The sequence below is a fragment of the Perognathus longimembris genome, chromosome 11 (genome assembly GCF_023159225.1).
Source record: "Perognathus longimembris pacificus isolate PPM17 chromosome 11, ASM2315922v1, whole genome shotgun sequence".
Lineage (NCBI taxonomy): Eukaryota > Metazoa > Chordata > Mammalia > Rodentia > Heteromyidae > Perognathus > Perognathus longimembris.
In genome coordinates, this window is record NC_063171.1 from 24521462 (window position 1) to 24546779 (window position 25318).

Below are 25318 nucleotides of genomic sequence, written 5' to 3' on the forward strand. Positions count from 1 at the left end.
GATTTGTACACTAGTGTGAATTGGTTAATAATTAGATTTCAATTCCAGCTCTATTAGCCCAAACTCTGCAAACTCCTGACAGTGTTTGCTATTGATGTATATCTTCTGTATATCTAATCCACTTATCTGAAATGGAAGTACAGTGGCTCACGGTTTTTCAGTGTAAATAAACATTGCTTTGGTAGACAGCACAGTCTGGTAAGATGCACACTATGTTCTGAGTCAGAAAGCTTCATTCCAGCCCTGTTTTCTCCATCACATTTGCCCTAATTCCCAAAATATCACTTACCTTCTTTGGGCTTCCAGTTCCTAGGCCTATATAACCTATCACACAGGATTGATGAATGAATGAAAATGGGTGGTTATAAGAAACTCTCTTGATGAATTTTTCTAATAGGTATAAGTCTTCATGGAATTCTCTTGACACTCCACTTTCTCAGGCTGAGTAACACAGCAGAGATAGCTGAGGTTATGACCTTGTCATGTCTCCTCTTCACTTTGAAGGAACTTGAGGTCTAGCCCCTAGGATGACACTTGCAAACCACAGGGAGGTGAAAAAATAAAATTGCAGAATTTTAGCAAGAAGTGAGTTCATGGCATATTCTCTTTTCTCTTAAGAGAATGGTCCAGAGAGGGGAACCTAGAGAAATACCTGTCCCCAGGCTGTGTGAAGAGCAGGTAATGCTCCTAGCTAGCAGTAAAAACTCATAGATCTGTGGGAGTGGGTGGTAAGCCCTATTCCCTTGGGGAAAATGCAAATGGAAGTTTCTGTTTGAGTGCAAATACTTTCAGTGGTCGAGGAGATCACACAGATTAGACTATTGAGGAGCCTGTAGACCACTGAAGGAAGCTCAGCTATTCTTTCCATATTGCCTCTTTGCTTCTCCTCTCACTCACTCTCACCCCATCTGGTGAGAAGCCACCAATTATAATTGTTCAGCATCTTGCTGAGTGCCTCACAGCAAGTTCACTGGGACTGGGCTTACTACATGCCAGCCTCGAGTGGGCATGGGGACCATGGCATCCTAATGCAAGTACCCTATGACTGGCTCTTAAAGCAAAAATGGTATAAAGAGAGTCTTTTTCAAAGACATCTGAAGAGAATCCAGTTTGCTAATAAACACTTTCAGAAATGTACAAATATGAACTGGCTCCGATTCTTCAGCTGGAACTGAGCTGATTCCCGGACTTGGGTTCTTGGAAAAGAGAAGACTTTGAAGCTGCTGAAACCATTGAAAGGTATTATTTGCTCAATTCTGCCAAAGATTATTGCTCATTTTTTAAGATTTATGAGAGTGACACTAATAATAACAACCACAAACACAATGTTAATAATGATGGTGTTCATTAAATGCCAGAACTGCTAAGAAATTTGCTTGTAGTATTCTGAAACTAGGATTTGAAAAGTGAAGGACTGGGAGTTGAGACAGTGAGAAAGACTCCATAGCCTGAAAACTGGGAGACTTACAAGTTCCCTTCTCCTCATCTTTAGTATTTTCTAACTCAGTAAACTTGGTCACACAGTTCGACATTTCTAGAACTCAAGTTCTTTATTTATACCACAGAGAGATATATTCCCACATTAAAGGATCACCAGGATTAATTTAGGTCATGAATAGTGAAAAAGCTGAATAGCAGGGCTTGCAAATAATAGGTTCATAACCACTTGTGAGTTGAATCAGAGATAAATAAGAACAGCAATACAATCAGATAAGAACTAAACAGAAGTGGAGAAGAGTCAGTTTAGGACAGTGTCTGTTGTATTCATTTAGTGATGATCATTTGCCATAATTGTTCATTATTTTTCCATCATTGTTATTAAGCAAAAATCCATACATCCACAAGATTTAGCAATAGTTCAGGATCACAGACTACAGTTCTGGATCACAGAAAAATAACTGAGTTGATGAGAGAGGATTTGAGTGAACAGAGCTCTCACTGGGTCTAGCAGGCAGATACTTTGTAATTATCTTGCAGTAAATGTTTCAGATTTCCCAAACCCAGGTGCCCCTATTGCTGCCAATACCCCAGAGCAGGGAAGTGATCCTCAAGGGCTTGAAAAGCCCAAATCAGAATTCCAGTTGTGAAACCTCAGGCTTCAAAATGACTTACGTTCTTCACAATGTATGAAATGATCTATAAATATATGTTTTAACATTATGGAGTTTAAATATTATTACACATCATACTTGATGTCAGATTTTGTTAAATGCATGCCGTTATCTCAATTTACAAAGGTCAGCCGGGTGGCAAAGAATAGAATTTGATGTATGTTAAAAAAAATCTTTTTACTAGTACATCTGTGCCTCGGATAACCCAGTCTTTTCCACAGAGCTTTGGGCTTCCTTTTAAACACCCTTTCAAATGAGACTTTAATGAGTATCATGTGGATAAACTCTTTGCAGAGGTCTGAAAAGATCTAGAGAAACACGGTATTAGGAACAAGCAAACCATTTTGGATGAAATCACAAGCCATTTGAATGTCTCCTCATGTCTCTGGTAGTGTCAGAACCTTTTGGCTGATTTTTCCCCCCACAGGAATGTTTTCATCTCAGTGGCTAGGTAAATAGAATGTGCATGTGGTTGCTCGATTGCTATTCATGCCAGCAGAGTCGCTTAGAGTGACCTACTTCCCGCAGCATCCATAGAAAGCCTTGCTGCTTTCCATCAAGGCTGATTTAAAAAGCCACCCTCTGTTTCCTGCAGCTCCCGCCCCCAACTGCCCTTGCAGGCTGTATACTATGGACTCTCCAGGACCTTATTTCCTTTCTTTATCACTCCTGCTCCCTGTGTTTGTTCATTTTAGCCCATCTTTGCCTCTCCTAGAAAAAGGACAAGTGGGTGGGTGGGCAGCTTGAAAGGAAGTGAACATTTCAAGTTCCCTTTTGGAGTATAGCTCTATAAAGGGACATTGTGGGGATGTCAAGAGAGATCAGGTAGGGTTTTCTTATCTGTCAACACCCCTTACCTACATAGACATCTGTGATCAAAGGTTGGTAACTCACTGGAACATATTTAGTAGCATCTATCTGTGTGTGGTTCCTTCATACTGGGAAGCAGCCATTGGAATCCCAGTAGATCACATCAGCTGACTCTTTCTCTATACATCAGTCATCTAGACAGAAATGGAAACATTCCAAATGCCAAGAGGAAGTATGATCTACAGAGACTTTTTAATCCCCTTGGCATGCAGACATACACTTGACCTGAACTTGACTTGGGATCTATCTGGTACCAAGGGTCATGTCTGATTTTTGTGTCATTGATGTGACAAGGTCAGAGTGGGAAGATTTTAGAGTCTTTCTGTTCCATTACTTGACAATGAAGAAAGTGAGCTCCAGAGATTGCACCAGAGCTCTCTTCAAGTCCCGTGTCTAATGCTCTCTACTCTGCCATTCTGCATCTCCTCCCTGGAGGAGTGATGCTCCAAGACTTTGGTTTATGCAGGGCCGGGCAAATGTCATCAAGCTGGGGAAGCAAATTCAGTGTTTCTTTAGGCAATTATTATATAAAGTGAGAATGTCTATCCAAAATTTAACAAGCTGAGAAGTTTGTAGTTACTATAGAATACAAGAAACATGTGAAGATTTAAGCAATTTTGTTCTAAATCTTTTGCTCCACACACTTCTATGGTCATTCCACAAATCTGTTTGGAAGGGGAGAAGGAAGTGTGAGATGATGGAAAGCAGTTTCACAGCAGACAATGAGCTGACACAGGACCTCAATGAGAATAGCATTTCTAGTTGGTCTTTGAATAGCTTCACAAAAGAATCTTTTGGCTGTGTAATCTTCCATTTTGTACTTGACTTAACCAGGTGTTTATAGACATACACTTATCAGGTAAACCATCAGTGTTCCTGGCATCTGTTCTGGTTGAATTCAGAGTGATCTATTCTGTATGGCTCTCATTCCGTGATTTGGGGGGGGGGGGGTGCTTCGCTTCAAAACTCCATACCAGATGGTCCCAATGTGACGATTGGAGAGGCCCTGCCAACTCAGCCCAAGGACCATCATTTTTCTGGCTGGTCTTATTTCCTCGATTCCTTTGACTTTGTCCTTCTCTCTCTATCTTTTTCCTTTGTCCGCTTTTTGTCTGTCCCTCATCTTGCTTCACAGATGGCCAGGATACTAATGTGCTGCTGTCATTATGTTTATGAAACAAGTAAGGGTCTTTAGAGGCTGTTGTTCCAGAGACATTAAAGACTTGTGTCACATTTGATACCAAAGTGAAGATTTGCAGGATAATTAGTGATCCCTTACTGTTATTAACCCCTGACTTAGGCAGGTTATTTTCTTACGAAGGTGTTGAAAGTTAATACCACTGCTAATAGCTTCAATCAGAAGACCATAATGAAATCATGTGGGAAACTAGGTCTACCATCAATATCTTTCAAACTCTGAAACTAGAAGGTAGAAAAAGGAAAGTTAACAAATAAAAAAAAAGAAAAGAAAGGAGAAAGAAACAGGAAGGATACTTGTAGCTAGGACTACCTTTGCTAACATTAATGGTAGTCACTATATGATAGACAAGACCTATTTGTTATTCTTCAGTTTAGATTGGTGGCTTATCACTACGAATGTTTGGAGCTTATCTTTATTATATGAGGAAACTTATAATGACCAATGAGATAGCATAAAATAGAGATATAGCTAGATTTTCTTCTTAGAGGTATTCACTTTTCCTTTTAATTATGTCATCAGACTAATTATAATTATGTCATATGGCTATTCATGATGCCACATTTAATAAAATTGAAAAAAACCACAACTGAACAAAACTAATAACTCACAGACATCCCCTTGTCCTCTAACAGAAAATCTTTCATATTAGTGCATTTTATTTTTCTTTCAGTCGATTCAATTATTTTCTAATTCTGCTCTGTGGAACCCCCTCTAAAAGCATATATTAGATTTAGATTAGATGAAAGGTTCTAAGACTACCAGCAAATTTGAAAATCTAAGAAAGGTCTTTCAACAGTAAGCAATGACAGTTGAGGGGTGTCAACTTCAACCTTGAAAGATTGCAGGGTCACTTCATCAGATGACCTCAGCACAAGGCCAAGAATTGACAAGTTAATGCTTCCTCTTGCCTTGACCCCCAACAACCACAGCAGCCTCATTACTACTCAGCTGGATTCAGCTGGAAACTCAGACTTGCTAGGAGTGAAAAAGGGATCCAGAATGCTAGGACTGCAGAACCACTCTAAGAGACTCACTGAATTGAAGGATCTTTCACAGATTTCCCATCTTTTAATCTGAATCATGAAATTGAGTTGAATATTATTATAATGAATCCTGAAGTTTGTCTACACAGATCTTGCTTATGCAGATGAGAAAAGTTAAGGTAGGGCAACTAATTCAAAGTTTCCTGAGCCCATGCCAGGCCCCCTGAGTTCCACTTTTCTTCCTTAGTCACCACATAGCATAGGATTGATGCTGCAGTGATCCTGAATCAGTTTTATCCCCCATTCTCATTCTGGGTATTCCAGATCGTTGTAAACTCTTTCTTCATAATGCAACCATGAATGGCTTTCCATTAGCTGTAAACTCCTTAAGCTGCCATTTAGGGTTTTGAAGTGATGCTTACCTCTGTTTTAGCCTGGGTCCGCAGCTGTTCTCCATATTCTCCCCACTGCAGCTTAACAGTTTGTCCTTTGCTTCTGAAAACTTGCATTATCGTATATGCACACTCTTCACTATATCTATCTATCTATCTATCTATCTATCTATCTATCTATCTATCTGTCTGTCTGTCTGTCTGTTTTCTCTGTCCCTGTCTGTCTCTCTGACTCTCCCTGTCTCTCTGTCTCTCCCTGTCTCTGTCTCTCTGTCTCTGTCTGTGTGTGTGTATCCGCATTTTATTACCTCACATCCAGACAAAGCTTACCCTTTCCCTCAGCACTCTTGCTGTTTACAGTACTTATTTATGATCATGTACAAAGTGAACCTCCAATTTGAAATTTCCTTGAGACTAGGAGCCATGTAGCCCCATTTCCTGAATGCAGCAAGCAACATGTGCTCCCCAAATATGGATTATACTTAAGAATGAATGGCTTTCTGGTTTCTGTGAATTACAGGCAGTTTCAGAATTTGGGGAGGTTCTGAGGGTTAGAAGACTTGCAGAGGGAAGAAGGTACTTGATGGTAAAAGTCAGGCTAGCCTAGCTTTCTGGATGTCTAGGTCCCACAATGTGATGATGGCTTTTGTGCTCATGACACCAGTGGTATCATGAGATGACCATGTAGCATCCTGTTAGCTCTTGTTTTATACAGTATATTATATATTGCCTCATTGGCAATTCTCCAGTGCATTTGGACTAGAATAACTATTGTATAATCTCCAAAAATTTCTCCTTGGGAAATCTCAGGGCTGTCTCACATTGCATTTCGTCTTCTTGGCTATTTTGCTAACATTTAAATCAACATGATTCCATTGAGATTCTAAGTACTGTTGGCAAAGAAATTGTCAAGACTTACTGGGCCCTATTTCTTTAGTTGGCCAGGCCAGGTATAACATGAGTAAGTAAATTTCTGGTGTAATATTTGAGTTCTTTTATGTCAAATCCTTCTAGGAGAGGGGAAAAAACTCCAAGGAAGAAGTTATTATTGTGTAATTACCTTGAAATTTAAAAAAATGACAAAAGTGCTTGGAAGGCATAGTGCTCTCTTACCTTCATCTGTTTGCCATCTGTGGTGAACCTGGCTTGGGCAGAATCATGATGTCACCGTCCACAGAAATGGGCACAAATAATACATAGAGTAGCTTAGGGGAGTGGCCTGGAAACCCAAGCTAGACTGCCCTGAGTTCACCATCACCTTGGAAACTTCATCAGCACCCTCCCCACACCTGTTCTTCCCCTAGTGCTTCCAGTCCCAAAACTCTGGTGCAGAACACTTTCCTCTTCATGAATCGCTTTGAGATGCTCATGGAAATGGGATTTCTTTTTGAGTGGATGAAGATATTCTGGAGTTAAACAGTGGTAATGTTGTACAAGTTGGTGAATATCATAAAAGCTACTGAATTAAATATCTTGAAGGGTGAGTTTTTGGCATGTGAATTACATTTCAATTTTAAAATACCTTATAAAAAGATTAAACCATGCTAGTCAAAATCTCCTAAAAGGCTAAAGAGACTTTCTATCCAAATGCTTCCTCTCTCTGGGCATGTTCTGAGGTCATGACATCTGCTGGTATATTGGAAGTAGAGGGGATTTAATAGCTCATCTGTCTTTGTCCCTGTTCTGTGTCAGGCTGGAATAACCTTGGTTCAGGTATTTACTTATCTTTGCTTCCACAGTTAAAACAGATAATGAGTCTGGCCTATTGATAAGCATCTCCTGGGAAACAAAAATCCAGATTGCTAAGTGATTTAGAAGTCTAAGGTACCAGGCCCCTCTGAGTAGTTACAGGTAGAGCTAAGTGACAGCTATCTTTGAGTGGAATAAAGACCTTGGCTGGGTTCGTGCTAGAGCATGCAGAAGACTAGATGTGTCTTGCTCTGGGAGGTTTGTTTGTGCCATCAGGTGCTGTATTAGAAGCTATATTGATGACTTTTTTATGTCTGTGGAAAAATGGAGATGGTTTGGTTCCCATAGCAATGGTAGAATTGGTGCATGTGTGAGGATATGTCTCAGGAATCTTCTGGTGTTTGGCATAAGTGGAGTGGTTGAAAATATACATGCCCAAGTGCCTTAGCAGGCTTGTGATGGATGGCCCACCCAGAAGATTTATATGCCTTCCCTATTCTTCACACACAGTCTCAGATATCCTCCTAAGGATCTTTTTGTTCCATGTGAAAATGTGGGAAACCTCCTCAGAGGAAAGAAAGATGGACTCTAAAAGACCTGTCGCCACCTCACTTAACAAATGAGGCCATGCCTGTGTACAGCCAGTACTGAGGTAAAGGAGATCCTCCATGCACAGTCCTTCTGCTTCAGAAGCTTCCTAGATGCTGTGTCACCCACATCCCCAATAGCGTGTGGCATAGCAACCCAACCAGTATCGAGTCATTTAGGCAACTGGAGTGGAGAATGAAGCATGAAGCTCCAGTTGCCATATCTTTGCCTTCCCCTTTACCATCTCAAGTTTGCCCTCCTCCCTCATGAGTGAGATGGCAAGATGTAACAGGTACTCCTCTCAGCATCTTTCAGAGACTATCCAATTACCTGTGGCTCACACAAATCCCCAGTGACTTACCCAAAAAAAGACCAGACCAAATGCTGCCTCCTTACATCCTTAGTCTATCATTGACTGGACTTCCTTTACCTATTTCTCTACCTATGGGAAGAAAGTCCTTTTGTTCTTCACCAAGTTCAACACCAATATTCTCTTCCTTTGGAGGATTACTTTTCACTTCCTTTGTACCTCTCTCTAGGCTAGATCACTTGTTCCTTCTTCTGTGCCCCTGAGGAACTTAGTTATGTACTTAGTGTAAGACTTGCCACATTTACTCATGGTCGTCTGATTTGGAGACTTGGAATCAGATTCATTTCCATTAGTACCTGAGTGCATAGCACAGTGTCTGGTGCTTAGTACGTGCTTAGTGAATTTCTATTAAATGAATGAGTAGCTAAATATATAAATGACATTTATGTGTCTTTTTCCCATAGCATGAAAGCTAGTTCTCTACTCCATAAACATTTTAAATAGCTTTCTTTCCATGGTTACAATATTCGATGAGAATATATTCTAAGTGTTTCTGTTAAGTCATTTTTTTACATCTATGGAAAATATATTTTGGTGATAATTTTGAAGAGAAGAAGCCAAAGCCTTTTTCAAAAGGGAAATTCTGTAGAGCAATGGATTATTATAGTATGTTCAGCACAATACGTGTCTCCTAGTGTGGTAATAAAGAGTTATTAAAGAGAATATGGTCTGAGAGTTGAAGTTTGAGAAAGACTTGGCCAATGAGATGTTTCAGAGTTTTGATATGATTTTACTTAGGAGTATAAAAAAGAGTGATAGGTACTCAGAGTATTTCTGTAATGGACTTGCTACAGTGCAAAGGGCAGAGTATATTTTGGGCATTTTGTTATCGCTGGTAGCCCTTGCTTTGAGAAACATCTAAATGTATCTGTGAAAAGGAACCCATTCACATCACCTTCTCCATGCATCCTATCTCTGCTCTGCAAGCCTGAAGAGAAAATGGAAGGGAATGTAAACATTACGTGTCATAGTGAGTTGTCAGACATCTCCCCAATGCACTACACAGCAAACAATTGTGGTTTCAGAAATAGTCCTCCAGCCCCAATGGCTCTGCAGTAACCCCTACCCCCCAACCAGGACAATTCCATAAATGCTAGTTCTCTGCACAGTAATTACCAACTCTCTCCTTGGTAGATTCACTGGTATGTCCAGAATAATTGCTAGGAAATTCACACTTCCAAATTTACAAGAGACAAACAGCTTTGTATTTACCTCAGGGGGTTATGAGTTATTCAAACTGTGCCATGCAAAGGATGGTATTGATCATAGAACTAGGGAAAGAGCTTGAATTTTCACCTTGGTATTTTTCTCAATGGGTGGGAACCTGGTTCACTAGATTTGTGGTAGAAAGACCTGTGAGGGATAATTCCCCCATTCTTCAGATCTCTTCCGGTGTTCCAGCTTTGTAAGCAGCAGTGAGTATGACCAAACTATAGTTAGAACCCTTTGTTGCCTGCAGACAGAGCTAGCTAATTAGCACCAATGGCTAAGCAGAAGATGAAAAAGGAATGGGGCAAATGATCACCTATGCATTTGGTGTTTATCTTGTAGAGATCTCAGGGAACACTGAAGACATCCCTTTGGTGCGCTGGAGGCAGCAGTGGCTGGAGAATGGTACTTTGCTTTTTCACATCCATCATCAAGATGGTGCCCCAAGCATCCCTGGGCAAGATCCAACTGAAGAACCACAGCATGAGTCAGCAGAAGAGGAGCTGAGAATTCTCCATATCTCAGTCATGGTAAGAGCAGAAAAGCTGTAGCCTTCCAGTCATGTATAGTCTATGTTACCTTGACATTAAGAGTCTCAGTGCCTGAGAAGCATGGTGCTTCACAACTGTAATCCTAACTACTTGAGAGGCTGAGGCCAGAAGGACTGTGATTTGAGGCCAAGTTAAACAAAATTTTTGTGAGACTGCATCTCAATTAATAAAATCCTGGTCATGGTAGCACATATTTGTCATTCCATCATATTGGAAGTGTAAACAAGAGAATCATTATCCAGGCTGGTCTGTGCCTAAATGCAATACCCTGTCCACAAAATAATTAAAGCAAAATAAGATGGGACATTGTTCAAATTCAACCTCTAGAACCATCACCAATATATCAGTAGTGCCACAGATATTTTAATCAAGTTTTTATTATTATAAGAAAATAACTGAAAGCAGAGTACTTATGAAAGAAAGGAGCTTGTTTTGAAAGGCATGGCACCAACTATAGCTCAACTCTGTTGAGGGCCTCTCAACTTCATCACGTTACAGCTGATGGAAATGGTAGGAAGAAATTACCTCATCCAACAGGATACCGGAGAGGCTGGGTCCCACATTTCTTCGCTAGACATGCCATTAGATGATGTAAGGTCTTCCCAATGGACACCACTTCTTCAAAGTTCTGTATCACCTTCCAGTACCACCATCTTGGGGAGGGAGTTTCTAACACATGAACTTTAATTGTATTCATTTGCAGACAATACAGCAGCAAACAAGAATCTATAGCATTTAACTCCAAAATGATCATTGATCACTGTAACAAGAAAACTTCCTATTTGTGGGAAATGTATCAACTCCTGGTAGCTATAGCACCACTGTTCATTTTTTTTCTATCCCAGATAAGGAGTAGCCTGCCCAAAGCAGTACTAATGTCAGACTGTGTTTGAATGGAATGACTCAAATAGTATATAAGAATATGTTTGAGTAGCTGCTCCATAAATAGTTGTTGAATGACTGAATCACAAAGCTTCTTGTCAAAGCTCTACCAAGCCTTCTTTTCTTCTAGCCAGAAGAAACAATCATTTTGGCTTTCTCTAGTTTTTAAATAAAGGGCATATCAAATGGAACTTGCTCTTCCTTTTAGCTCAGCACCGACAGTTTTTCATTTGCAACCCTTCTATATAGAACAGTGAAGCCTCAAACAATTTAAGAGCCTTCCTAAAATTCTATACACTTGTATTTCAGAAACTCTTAAAAAGGTGAATTCTACGTGGTGAATGGGGGTAGTGCTTTAGTTTAGTGTTGTTTTGTTCACTGATAAATCTTAGCATATAGAACAATGTATTCACCTATTTAATGTTTAAGTGGCATTTGTTGGGTAGAAAAATGAACTTACCAGTGGAGATAGAAAATACAAGTTTCCGTTTCACTTAGTAACCCTATTAGTAGGTTGAGACTTGATTGATTATCTATAGTCATGTTGGTGGATGGACTATACATCTCACTATTAGGAAATTCTGAACACAACCAGCCTAGATCTTGGCTTGACTTTCATTCATTCATTGTGCTGTGGGTACTTCCTGATTAGTTCTCTGTAGCAGACTGAAGGAAACGGGGTGCATTTTAGATATATAAAAATGTCCATTACCCAAAAAATTGTGATGGAAAATTTCTCCTTGGAATTTTCTAATAAAAATCTCAGAATGTTTCTTCTTCAACCAACGTCCTCATGAAAAACTGTTGTGATAGGCTGACCTGTGTGTTCACAGCACTTTGTTTAAAGTGTGGTGAAAACAGTCATTGAATAGCAAATGTTAAACTTCCTTGTCTAAATGTGATCCTAAGGCAGATGGATAAAGGATATTTCTATGCTTCATATTTGCCACTTAATTGAGATTCATACATGGGAGATACAGTGCTTACATGTTCCTTAAACAAACACTGGTGTTCTCTCTGTAAGGCAAGATTATGTTTTTCCAGTGTGGCTTATTGTTTGATAAGAATTGTGCGATTGGTCTAGCTTACCTTCACCTTTGTAATAGAATTGGATTGAAAAGAAAGGTATGATGTATAATTTCCATCATCCACTCACCTCGTCCCATTAGTTTGGGAAGCATTTATTGACATGGGTGGTTTTACTTTGCTTTCTTAGTTTTATTCAAAATAATTTTAAAGAGCCGGTCTCTATCATCATCCCATTGTCTAAAAATGGTTAGAGTAAACAAAAACAAGAGTTCCAAGGTTGTGTCTAAAAGGAAGATGCTGACTCCTAGAACTTAAAAAAAACAAGGACTATGTCGGATAAGTGGGATGTTAGTGGGAGAAAGAGCAAGGGCAAGGATCTGTACAAAGGCCATCTGAAGATTTCCCTAGTTGCCACAACAAGGGCCCTACCATCTATCCTCAGAATGAGACAGGCCAGTAAGTTTTCCAGACATGGGGAGAGGGGAGGCACATTGTGTATACTTAACTATGTGCACACACATACATGCAGGAATGTTTATGAGATTGAGTAGTTTTAGAAATTTAAAAAAAATATGCTGAGCAAAACTGCTGAAGGATCTTAGGAGACAGGTCCTTAAGGACAGGTGTCCTTAAAAGATAACCCCTGATAATGGGTATTCTTACTGGGGTGAGGTGGAATCTCAGTGTTGTTTTGGTTTGCATTTCTTTTATGGCCAATGATGTAGAGCACTTCTTCATGTGTATCTTGGCCATTCTCATTTCCCCTTCAGAGAAGTCTCCTTTTAAGTCTTTGTTGAGGTTTCTTTGTTGGTTCTTTGAGAATTTGTTTTAGAGGAATTTAATTTTTTGAGTTCTACATATATTTTAGATATGAGGCCTTTGTCCGTTATATGGCCGGTAAAGATCATCTCCTAATTTGTGGGCTTTCTGTTTATCTTGTGAGCTATGTCCTTTGCTGTACAGAAGCTCTGCAGTTTGATGCAGTCCCATTTGTCCAACTTTTCTTTGATTTTTTGCATTTCTGGGCCTTTGTTAAGGAAGTTTCACTGTGCCAAGGAGCCCAAGTATTTCTCTTATTTCTTCTTGTAGCGTTTTCAGGGTAGATTCCACCTCACCCTAGTAAGAATTATCAGGAAAACTAATAATAAAAAAATCTGGAGGGGATGAGGCCCAAAGTGAACCCTATTACATTGTTGGTGATAAACTTGTTCAACCACTCAGGAAAGTGGTATAAAAGTTCCTCAGAAGGCTAGAGCTTTCCTATGACCCAGCAGGCCCACTTTGGGCCTCTACCCAAAAGACCACAAACAAGAACACACTAAAGCCACCAGCACAACAATGTTCATCACAGCACAATTTGTCATTCCTAAAATATGGAACCAACCCAGATGTCCCTCAGTAGACGAGTGGATCAGGAAAATGTGGTACACATACACAATGGAATTCTATGCCTCTATCAGAAGGAATGACACTGCCCCATTTGTAAGGAAATGGAAGGACTTGGAAAAAATTATACTAAGTGAAGTGAGTCAGACCCAAAGAAACATGGACTCTATGGTTCCCCTCATAGGGAATAATGAGTTCATGTTTAGGCTAGTCGTAGCAGCAGATCACAATAGCCCAATGTCTATGCTCTTATGAACACATAAGATAATGCTAAGTGAAATAAACTCCACGTTATGGAAACAAGTGGTATATCATTGTTGTAGTTATTTTCAACATGCCATGTGAAACAGTACCCCTTTTTTTCTCTCTCATATTCCCTTGCCATGGTTTTACTCTTGCTATCACTGTATCTGATCTTAGTACCTTGGATACTGTATATATGTGTATTAGAACTAGGGAAGGAAAAGGGAATACCACAATTGAGAGATAAAGGATAAAAAGACAAACCATTCCAAAAGCAATACTTACAAAACCATTTGTTGTAAACAATTGTACAACTCGTGGGTGGGGGTGAGGTGGGGGAGAGGAAAAGGGGGAGGGGGGGCCGGTAGGGGGGAACAGGGGAGGAAGTAACGAGTTGGATAAGAAATGTACTCACTGCCTTACATATGAAACTGTAACCCTCTGTATTTCACTTTGACAATAAAAAATAGATAACCCCTGTTAGGAAGTCTATGACACTAATGCTATTTAAAAATCTTATTTGTTTATATAGCTACTTACTGATTAATATATATTTAAGATAAAATTTCATTCTATAGCCCAGGCTGGCCTGGCTTACTGTGTAGCCTAGGTTGGCCTCAACATCAATTTTTTTTTATTTTGTTTGTTTTTCTTTTTCTCTAAAAGAGGCAGAGGTTAAAAGGGCACAGGCAAAGGATCTGGATGGGAAAGTGTTTGTTGGCTCTAGCTTAGCCTCTCAGATGTGGGTAGGCCACAACTCCATGAAAAATTCTAAAGGCTTTCAACCTCTGCAGGAGAAGAGAGGGCCTCAGGTGAACGAACTATGGACAGAAGTCGTCTTCTCACCTTTGTCAAAGTAGGTTGGTTGGTGAAGCAGATTGCAGCCTACCCAGCTTTCCCTTCCTCCATACCTATTCCACACTACACACACTGCCTGTTCTTCCTTAAGATTCTATCTACAAACAGTTTTCAAAGTCTAAAGTTGAGTATCTGCCCTCAGCTCAGAAATCAAGCCTGAGGGTATCCTGTTTGAAGATGCTGTTTCTTGAAGTCTCTGATGGCTTCTTTTTCAGAGACTAGGGGGTTGGTAGAGTTTATTTGATTCACTTTATACTATATCTTTTGGAGGTAAAGTAGGCAGCTATGAGGCATCTGGAATGGACTTTAAGTTTGAGAAGATAGTGCAAGCCTTGGACAAGTAACAGCACTGGACAGGAAACTGTGCATAAATGATATTATCTAAGCCCTCAATTATGAAATAACCATAACAAGGCTGTTTTGGATTACGTGAAGTGATCAGTAATAATACAATTTTCAGAGTGCTTCAAAAATCATGATTTGGAAAAAAAGAGAAAAGTTATGGTCATTATAAAAACATGAATATGTCCAGCATTTTCTCTATTGCTAAGAAAATGTATATTTAAAAGTTTAACTGATAATCCTAAATATTTCCAGTATGTACAGAGGGAATAAATGCGTCTGTGAAAACCTTCAACTTGATATTTCTCTCCTCTAGTACTTATGCTTTTCTCATCTATATTGCCTTCATAGAGATACCAGTGTTTATTTTCATATTTTGTATGCGCTGTTTTGTTTTCATCACAAAATATAAGTAATGAGAAATAAGAGGTAAACTTTGTATACTTAAGACATTAGATGAATGAGATTCTGCAAGTCCTCTTCTATGCCGTTTCTGGGATCAATCTGTCATCAGCAAAATCATAGGCTTGAAGAAAAGCAATACCCCAACTGGGAGCTGGGCAATTTAAAACTTTTGAAAATGCTTTTGCCTTTTTTTTATTTTTCAATCACCTTCTAAAATTTTTGAATTATTTTTTTCCAAAGAGGCACCATTTCTTCCTGGCATAAGAATAATTGGATTTCCCTTCTGAAATCTTACATTATTGCTTTGAGGGTCAAATGATGTATTTGAACCTCCTGCATGATTCAAACTTGGCTGAAGAGATTTATTTCAAAATTTGCAAGATAATTGACATTTAGAACCATGACAGTACACAAAGATGCTCTTTTTTTTCAAAATTGTGAACCAGTGAAAGCAGAATTGATAAATTAAAATTGAGTGTGAGTTTAATCCAAAAGTCGAGAAATCCTTCAGTGGTGAGACAAATTGTTTACTCCATAAAAGACCACATTTTAACACAACTTCATATGAGATTGTGTGGATTAAAATTTCCATATTGTACTTTGCTAATTTAGTATATGATGTACATTTTTCTTCCTATAGTATGCAAAATAATTTAATGCTGTATATTAGAATATTAGCATATTTTCTATTTATTTTATCTTTGTAATTAAAGGTGGCAGTGTTAATAGATATTCTATATGCATATAGGTGGCCTAAATACGTTTTTCACAAGTAGCCTTTCAAAAAAGCTTCAGTTTTTCAGCCAGGCTAATACTTGGAATCACAACTATTTAGAAGGTAGAGATAGAAGGATGAAAGTTCTAGAACAGCCTTGGCTAGCTAGGGAGTTGCTATCTCAAAAATAACAAGCCAGAGCCAGGCTTGAATAGTTCAAGTCTATAATCCTAGCTACTCAGGAGACTGAAACCTGAAGGATCATAATTCAAAATCAGTCCAGGAAGAGAAGTCTGTGAGATTCCATGTCCCATTAGCCAAGGTAATTCTGGATTAGAGGTGTGGCTCAAGTGGTAGAGTGTCTTCCTAGAAAGTGTAAGGCCCTGATTTCAAACTACCACAAAGAAAGCTTAAGTTTTATCTCATCTACTTTTTTTCTGTTATTATTCTGACAATATCCACTGCTAGAGTTTAGACTTAAGAGTTTAGACTTAGACTTCTTAAGTACAATTCACAATTGTGGAAGAAAGTATTTTGAGCATTGGTATGCTCATGAGCAGTTTTGTGAACAAAGCCCATCGGTTAAGGCTGGTTTCTATTCAGGACCTCTAACCACAGCTGTGCAAAGCTGAGTTGGCTACTACCTCTAGACTTCCATGGCCTTGGACTGCTGGGGTCACAAGCACCATCATTTCCAAGGATCCTGGAAACTCTAAGTAAGCTCAAAGTACAGAGTTATTTCTTGAGAATAGCAATATAAAAAAATAAGGTTTGCTGACAAAAGAGTCTGCAGTTGCTATAGTAGAGTCCCAGAGCCAGCAATCAAGAACATGTAGTCTAGAGAAGTTTCATCCTGGACAAGCAGTATTTGGTGCTGTTAGTATAGCGCCCATAGGCTTTGCATCCTTGCTCTTACTGTTACATACAAGTTCAGCTCAGCTCCCTGAGCATAACAATTACTTTACCTGCAAGTGGGTATCATTTCACTGTTACAGCATAGCTACTTCCAGGGAAAAGAAGAACACTGGCAAACATAATCATTGTGTGTCATTAGGACTATCAGATATTTATTAAATATCTAGACAAAGAGGGCTAGACGCTTTAAAAAAATTAACACGTTTTGCCTTCAGCAAATCTGTTACAAAGTTTATTAGCAAATTCATTAAACAGGGTCATTTTTGTAAGTTCATCATCAACTGATATTATTTGTTTCATCCAACTTAGGAAGCTGTAATGTGTTAGGGTTAATTCTGATCTTCAAGAATGGAGCTGGGTACGGGTGCCTCAGGCCTGTAAACCTAGCTACTCAGAAAGCTGAGATCTGAGGATCTTGGTTCAAAACAAGCCCAGGCAGGAATATTCATAAGACTCTTATTTCCTGTTACCCACTGAAAAGGAGAAGAGAATGTGTGTCCCAACTGGAAGAGCATAAGCTTTAGTAGTGAAGTGGCTAAGAAATAGCACCCAGGCCCTGAGTTCAAGCCCCATTACCATCATCCCCTCCCCCCCCCCACCCCTACCAAAAGATTAGGTTCAATACTTACATTTCGAAAAGGATAGAATTAGAGTAGTACCATGGAAAGGACCAAAAGGTACATTGATTCATTTAGGGGAGACTTTGCTAACAAGTCAAGCTGTTCAACATGGAACTGGACTGACTTACTGATTGTATGCCCACTTGGCCAAAGCCATTTCTTGGTACTTTGCCTTCTATTAGGAAAGTACTGAGGGGTTAAGATATTGAGCAAGTTCCTTAGACAAAAACTCTTTGCTCTGGTTGTCTGAAAGACTGATATGCAATCACCTGGAGGTGCCAGGGTCCATTTGGGGACCATTCTCAGAGCTAAGTAAGGTTTGTCTTGCAAGCCTTTCCTTCCTGGCCCTGTGGGATGGCTCTTCAGTTTTTGCCAAGCTGTGTTAGGCACAGGCATCTGTGAGTCCATCAGCCAGTTCAGGGGGTCATCTATTCTGTTCTTGTTTGGTGCCTTGTTATATTCATGTAAAGTGAGAGCTGGGCTCTGGTGTCAAGATATCCTTGGTTTACAGCTGGAAGAGTAGATTTCACATCCTAGTTTTGCCACTTCAGGTAATTTGCTGACCTTTATGGAAGGCCCATTATCCTTACCAATGAAATGAATGCACCACTGTAAGGCTTTTTAGATTTAGAGAGGGAAGATCCACTCAGACTATCTGTGATGGTGTTTCACTATAGAAATTCATATAGACATAAGTAAGAGCATTTTCTTGATTTTTTAAAGAAGAAAAATCCAAAAAGCAGATTTTTGTGAAGGCTGGAGCTGGAAGGTTCTTCAAGATCCAAGTTATTTCATAAGCTCTCAGCCTCTAAAGTATGTGGCTTGGCTCTTCTGTACCTGTTACTATTGTTCCTGTGGCTGTGAGTTAACTTCTTTGTTTTACCCACTTTATACATTTTTCTTCATTTTGGTGCCTTTATGTTGGAAGTGTCTATCAAATATGAACAAATAAGGGGCTGGGGATATAGCCTAGTGGCAAGAGTGCCTGCCTCGGATACACGAGGCCCTAGGTTCGATTCCCCAGCACCACATATACAGAAAACGGCCAGAAGGGGCGCTGTGGCTCAAGTGGCAGAGTGCTAGCCTTGAGCGGGAAGAAGCCAGGGACAGTGCTCAGGCCCTGAGTCCAAGGCCCCAGGACTGGCCAAAAAAAAAAAAAAAAAAAAAAAAAAATATGAACAAATACGTTCACATTTATTCATCAAGTCACTTCACCTGTGAGCCCCCCCATGACCCTCCCCCCCCCCGCCAACTTCTTACAGTTTAATAGTGTTTCCAGCTTTGTTCCTACCACTGTTAAATTCTTTGTTTTCTCTCTTCTAGTCCCAGTTCCTCAGGAAAAAACACAGATGGACCTAGCTAGTTACCACCATTCTCATTTGCTCCAGTGCTTCATATACGACACTCTCAGTGGACACAATCCTAAATTTCTGTGCCCTGGGTTATAAGAAGGTGGTCTTAGCATATTCCTGCTCTTGGTGCAGCACAGAATAATTTTCTTTTCTGGAAGCTATAACATAATGCTTCTATGACCGATACGTTTAATATAACCAGCATAACAAGACCTAAGTTTTAGAGAAGTTAGGGCAATCAAAATATATCATATAGATCATCATCACCTTCATTATGCCTATATCATCAAAAATCTTAGTTTCTATTTACTATATATCAGGTGCTTCTCTCTCTCTCCCTTTATTTTATTTTATTTTTTTTTCAAATTTTTATTATCAAACTGATATACAGAGAGGTTACAGTTTCATACGTTAGGCATTGGATACATTTCTTGTACTGTTTGTTACCTTGTCCCTCATAGCCCACTCCCTCTTCCCCCTTTCCCCCCCCCCCCAGGTGTTCAGTTCACTTACACCAAACAGTTTTGCAAGTATTGCTTTTGTAGTTGTTTGTCTTTTTTTATCCTGTGTCTCTCAAATTTGGTATTCCCTTTCAATTTCCTGCATCCAATACCAGTATACACGGTTTCCAGTCTACTCAGATAAGATTACAGAGATAGTGTAGGTACAACCACAGGAAGGTGATACAAGAACATCATCAATAGTAGAAGCTACATATACACATGGGACGTTGAAAGTAGTTACAACTGTGATATAACAATTGTTTCCATAACATGGCTCTCTCTCCCTTTATATAAAAAGTTATTTATTAACTTATCCTCATCACAACAGTTTATAAGACACTGTGTTATCTCATTTTATGAATGAAGGAACTGAAGGCTAGACAGCCTAAGTGACTTATTCAAAGTTAAACAACTATTCACTTGCAGAGTGGAATTTGAATTGAGGAACTTAGAAAAACTCTACATTCTTTATTATTATTATCGTTATTTTGTATACAAAGAGGTTTCAATTCCACAAGCCATCATTCCATCCCTTCCTTCATGTTACATAGTTCAATTTTTACATGATGTACATTGAATATAATGACTGTATTTGCTCACTATATTGGTCCAGATTTTTTGTTTTGAAAAGCATCCAACTTGTACTCTAGACCCCAAATTTCATCAATTTTGTTGCCTTTTGTCTTCTGGGAATATCATGGCACTTTTCCTCCATTGTTACATTGACACTGGTAACTCTGGGAGCACTAGGACCCATGACTGTGGTCACACACATCTTTCTGTTTGTGGCTCTGTCAGGCAGCGAAATCCAGAAGTGCAGATTCTGTTCAGCTCTACTAAACCCACCTGCTAACCCTGGGACTTTGCCACGCCATCTCACAGCTGCCAGTGGGCTTATTGGCAGGCAAGGGAAGAGAGTGGTTGGGGAGTTCCAACTCTAAAACTGAAAATTATGTAACAATAAAGTTAAGCTTTCTCATATATGTGCACTTACACACTTTGCAGGGAAGTTTTAGGAACTAGACCTATCACTGGTTCAAGGAATCATTGACTCATTCATTTGGTTATTGATTCTTTCATTTAACGTCTTTTTCCAGGCTTCAGGTTCTTAGAGACTATGTAGACACAAAATAAGACAGGATTCTGACTTCATGGGGAATTTAATTGTTTTATTATTCCTTGATAGTTAAGGATGGCCATTAGCAGAACTGAATGTCAGATGAAGGGCCTACAAATTTTTCATTCATTTTTATTGTTTATATCTTCTTTATAATTCTCTTATTGTCTTTCCCCAAATTAAGAGGCTTTACCCTTCACTCATCTTTTCAGATAGTAAGAAAAATAGCTAGTAGGCCAAAGTTTCACAAAGATATTGATGTCTTTAAAATAAACTTGATATATAATATTCTGTTCAGCAATGTAGCTCACATTGAAGCCTGCAATTTACTTTTAAGTGTTTAGCACTCCCATCCCAAATCCCTGAAGATCTGTTTGAAAGCAAGAATTATAATCTTCATGGGGTTTAAATCAATATTCAAGACTTGTAATAGTCACAGTAATAAAGCTCTCACTAATCTTTTATGTTCACATAGGATCACTTTATACATAGTAAGAATCAATTTCCACAGGAATTGTGTGAATTAGATGTAAAAGACTCCATTTCTCAGATGTAAAGGCTGAGATTTAGGGAAAGTAATCATAGACCTATGGTTACATAGGCCATTAGAGTTGAAACCAAGGTTCAAGGCAGCATTATCTGACTCCCAATTCAATGCTAGTACAGATTCTCTTTGGTGGCATCAGGTTGGCTGATTTCTCCACATTTCTAAGCTGTAGAAAGGTTTAACTTCTTTTAGCTAGCATTACAAAAATCATCCACTCTATGAACTTTAGAAAGACAAGTAGAGAGCTGGCCAAGAGGTTTCCATGACATAATTTCTGAACTACTTTAAAAGGTAGAGAGCCAGACTGGGCAAACAAACCTGGCATTTCAAAGAAACCTAGGGTTGATTCTGAGCAACTACTGGTTTTGGAGAAGCCCAGGAAGACTTAGAGTGAATTTCAGTAATGTAGTTTACCCTGGGTTTCCTACCAGACAGCTAATTTAAATCACAGTCTACTATCTATTAGGTTTTTGGGTAACCTGGTAAAAATTGCTTATCATTTTTAAATTCATTATTCTTATTCATATTATGGGAATTAGTAAGTATATCCTACTTCATTGGATTGTTTTGACGATTAAATAAGTTGATTCTTATAAAGTACTTCCTACAACGCTGGGCCCATGGGAAGCATACAGTAAATATTAACAAGGCAAACTCTTGGCATTCAAGCTTCCTGAAACAATTCTGCAAGCAAGGTAATACTCAGGGGTCTACTACATTAGGGAGATGGAACAGCAGCTGGGATCATAGCAACAGGAGTCCCAGAGAAGCTACGCTTAGGGAAAAGGTTGAGGCAATTAGATACCATCCAGACAACTGAACAGGCCCATTACAAACTATAGGGTGTTTTCATGTATGTTCAGGCAACTCTTAAGTTACCTATGTGTCATTGTTTACAAGGTATCCTAGCAGATAGTCTGTGGTTCAGGATGATAATTCCAGCTCCCACATCTCTGAAAGAACTTCACTTATTTATTTATGTTGGAAATACTTATTTATTCTATAAATTATGACATTATTGCTATTGTTACTTCAGAATGTTTTATAATCAGATGAAATAATGTCTTTATATACTTTCTGCTTAGGTAACCACACATATAAAGATTATTACTCCCATCCACAAAAGTAAAAAAAGATATAATGGGATGGGCAATGCACATAGCCAATATGGTAGAAAATCTCAGAGATTCTGATTTTTTTTTAAGATTTGTTTATTCTCAAAGTGATGTACAGAGGGGTTACAGTTTCTTATGTAAGGCAGTGAGTACATTTCTTATCAAACTTGTTACCTCCTGCCTCATTTTCCTTCCTCCTTCCCCCTCCCCTACCCCCTCTCCCCGATGAGTTGTACAGTTGGATTATGGCATATAGTTTTGTAAGTATTGCTCTTGCATTGGTTTACCTTTTACCCTTTGTCTCTCCATTTTGATCTTCTCCTTGGAAAAAAATTATACTAAGTGAAGTGAGCCAGACCCAAAGAAACATGGACTCTACAGTTTTCCTCATTGATGATAATTAATACACATCTAGGATAGTTGTAGCAGAGGATGACAATAGCTCAATAACTATGTACATGTGAACACATAAGATGATGCTAAGTGAAATGAACCCCAGGTTATGGAAATAAGTGGTTTACCATTGTTATTTTCAATGTACTGAGATTCTGATTCTTGCTGCTATCTTTTCTTCCAGATCTTATTGCCTTTCTGCCAGGTTTTGCCTTTTTCTAAATCTTTAGTGTGTCTCCATGAAACTGAGGTTTAATTCTGACCTCAGACCCACACCTTTGGACCCTGACTGAAGGTATAGTGCACTAGATTGGGATATAGAAGATGTAGCCAGAAGTAAGTCCACAAAGGGAACCTTAGATTGGACAATGGCAGGAGATTATCCAGACCAAGGTGCTGTAATGCACCAGATGATAAGCATTTGAGGCCATATAAACTCTTATCAATGCATTCCCCATGCAGCCATATACAGCATGTAAATGAATAGGCTGACTGTATTCTTAGAAAAGTTTACTTATTAAAATGGGACACAATTTGCCAAGGGACTAGATATTGCTTACCTTGATCTAATAAATTCTCATTTTGTCTTCAGAGCTTAAACAGAGAGAGACAACTAACAACTTGGGAGAAGTGTTAGATTTCTGATGCCAGTATGAAAAATACTAAATTGATAGTTTTAGTCATTCCCCCCATTGCTTGATTATAATTGTTCCTCAGGGCAGGCATTGACAAAGATTGTTTTTTACTAGAAATTGCAGGCAAGTGATAGTCACAAATTCAAGTGAAACTCAAGCACATTATCCTCCCTTGAGAAGTATTGATGGGTTTAGCAAAGACAGATGCTGATGAAAACAATACTTAGCTTAGATCTGACAAGAGAAATATAAACAGTACATCTATTAACAAATATGCTATTTTTCTTCTCTGTAAGGCTGATAGTTCCCGCTTGGATTCAACTTTGATGCATACAGTACACTTCCATGAAGTACCAGGATAAATTGAAACACTTTCTCATAGAAAAATATCTAACATAAGTGTGTAATAATGAAATAAAATCATGCTTGCAAACTCATTACATTGATTTATGTAGGGACAAATGCCTGCATTTTGAAGAATTAATGGCAGCTCTCTTCCTTGCTGATGACTCTTGGGATGGTTGAAGAATTCTTTTTAGACCTTGCCTCATGACATCAGGTGTGGCACTTCTCAGTATTTGCTAGAGTTTATTCAATGCCTTTTCTAGTGAAGGGATTGATGTCAGTCATCCTTTAGAGAGTACAGAGTCATCTCCATGATACAGCTGGGATGGCCAGGTGCTGCTTCTTGACTATTTGTGATTTTTCACCCTTTTGATCCTCTACCGCCACTGCTGAGGTCCATGAATAGCCATAGATGAGTCAAGTAGTTGCTAACTTGAGAAGAATCAGATGTCAGTTTATTGGTATGTGCCTGTGGCTGGCAGCACCAGGGGCTTCACTGAGTAGAATCTGGAACCTCCTGGAATCTGAATCCCAATGCCTACATTTGGGATATGTAAACCTACTTAGCAGTGGCCGGAGGTGTGAGTTTTGCAACCATATTAGCATAAAATAGACAGAGATGTATGGGAGCTCATATACCAAATGCTTGCTATTAAAGGATCCCACTGTTATTTTCTTCTTTCTTTGAGCCTGAGAAAGAAGATGAAAGGCTTCAGGACTCACACAGGTAGGCATTTAGGATTTGTAAGAATGAATGTGTCAGAATTTGGCATTCATGGGCCCAAGACACATTCTTACAAAGTAAGTCAATCTCTCACATAGAACAAACCAAGAAGAGCTCTGAGCATAGTGATGTTGGTTTATTCTCTTTTCATTCTCTATGTTTCATGGAGTATATACATAGGCATCACCATCTCTGGGCTTTCACAAGCTGTGTTGGTCCTAACCCCCCGTTCTCAGTGTTCTGTGGCTCAGAGTCACAAAGGGGCTCAAGTATCTTGGTATCAGTCACTTCCAGCTTCTTCATGGCATGCTCAGTCTCCAGTAACTCCATCTGGGTGGGATAGCCCCAGCATGTCTTAGCATGGCACAGGCCTAGAACCAAGTTACACTTACATAGGTTGCATTCTGCCTACCCCTCCTCCAGAGGATCTATAGCTACATCAGTGAGACAAGCAGCCAGAGGTCAGGCCCCAGACATCAAAGTCAGAAGGCTTTGATTATAATTCTTTTCCTTCAAAAACCTCTGAAACTGCAAGCAAGTCCCCTGCTCAGTCTCAGTTTGCTGAGTCTCAGTTTGTTCTTCTAAAAAGAAGAGGCTTTACTGAAGCAACTGTTGTCCAAATGTTAGAGATCTGTGAAATTTCTTTGGCTATATTTCAATATAGTTTTCATGTGGATTTTGTTTCAGCCTTTATCTGAGATGAAAATGTTAATAGGAATCATAGTTTTGATATTCTCATTAATTATTTTTATGTAGGTTGAAAAACATAATCTTTTATAAAAAATAAATGATAAAATTTCCATTTTTACCAGTGATTGGTATGCAGCACACCAGGAGAATGTAGATAGACTATGTCCCCTACCTTGGGAATTCCAAGGGTAGATGACCTTGTAAGGTGCTGCCGGCTGTTACATCTAGGAACATGAAAATGAAGGGCATGTGGGACACCAGAAATCCCTGGTTGACACATTTGAAAGTAATATATGAAGAAACTTTTATTCTCTGCAGCAGCTCTACTCTCCTGTTTTCTATTCATGGACCTGAAATGATGGTCCACGGGGAAAATGGTGGGCTTATGTGGCTATTGGTTGGGTAGAATGGAAGAAGTTGCATCCTGGGAAAAAAAAAACATCACTTCCCACTGTGGATCCTGGTCTTTTGGAAAAGGCTTAGTGGCTGAAAGCCCTTTGCATGGTATACTGGGGTCACTCTGAAGTTGCCTTAATTT

The 25318-nt window shown here is 39.1% G+C and overlaps 1 protein-coding gene across 1 annotated transcript in view; it reads left to right on the forward strand.

The window, feature by feature from the left end:
* Astn1 (astrotactin 1) overlaps positions 1–25318 on the forward strand; it is a 308349-nt gene that overhangs the window by 94570 nt on the left and 188461 nt on the right. Inside the window, exon 2 of the mRNA XM_048357089.1 lies at positions 9756–9943. Coding sequence (XP_048213046.1) covers positions 9756–9943 — 188 coding nt within the window. The remainder of the gene's footprint in view (positions 1–9755; positions 9944–25318) is intronic.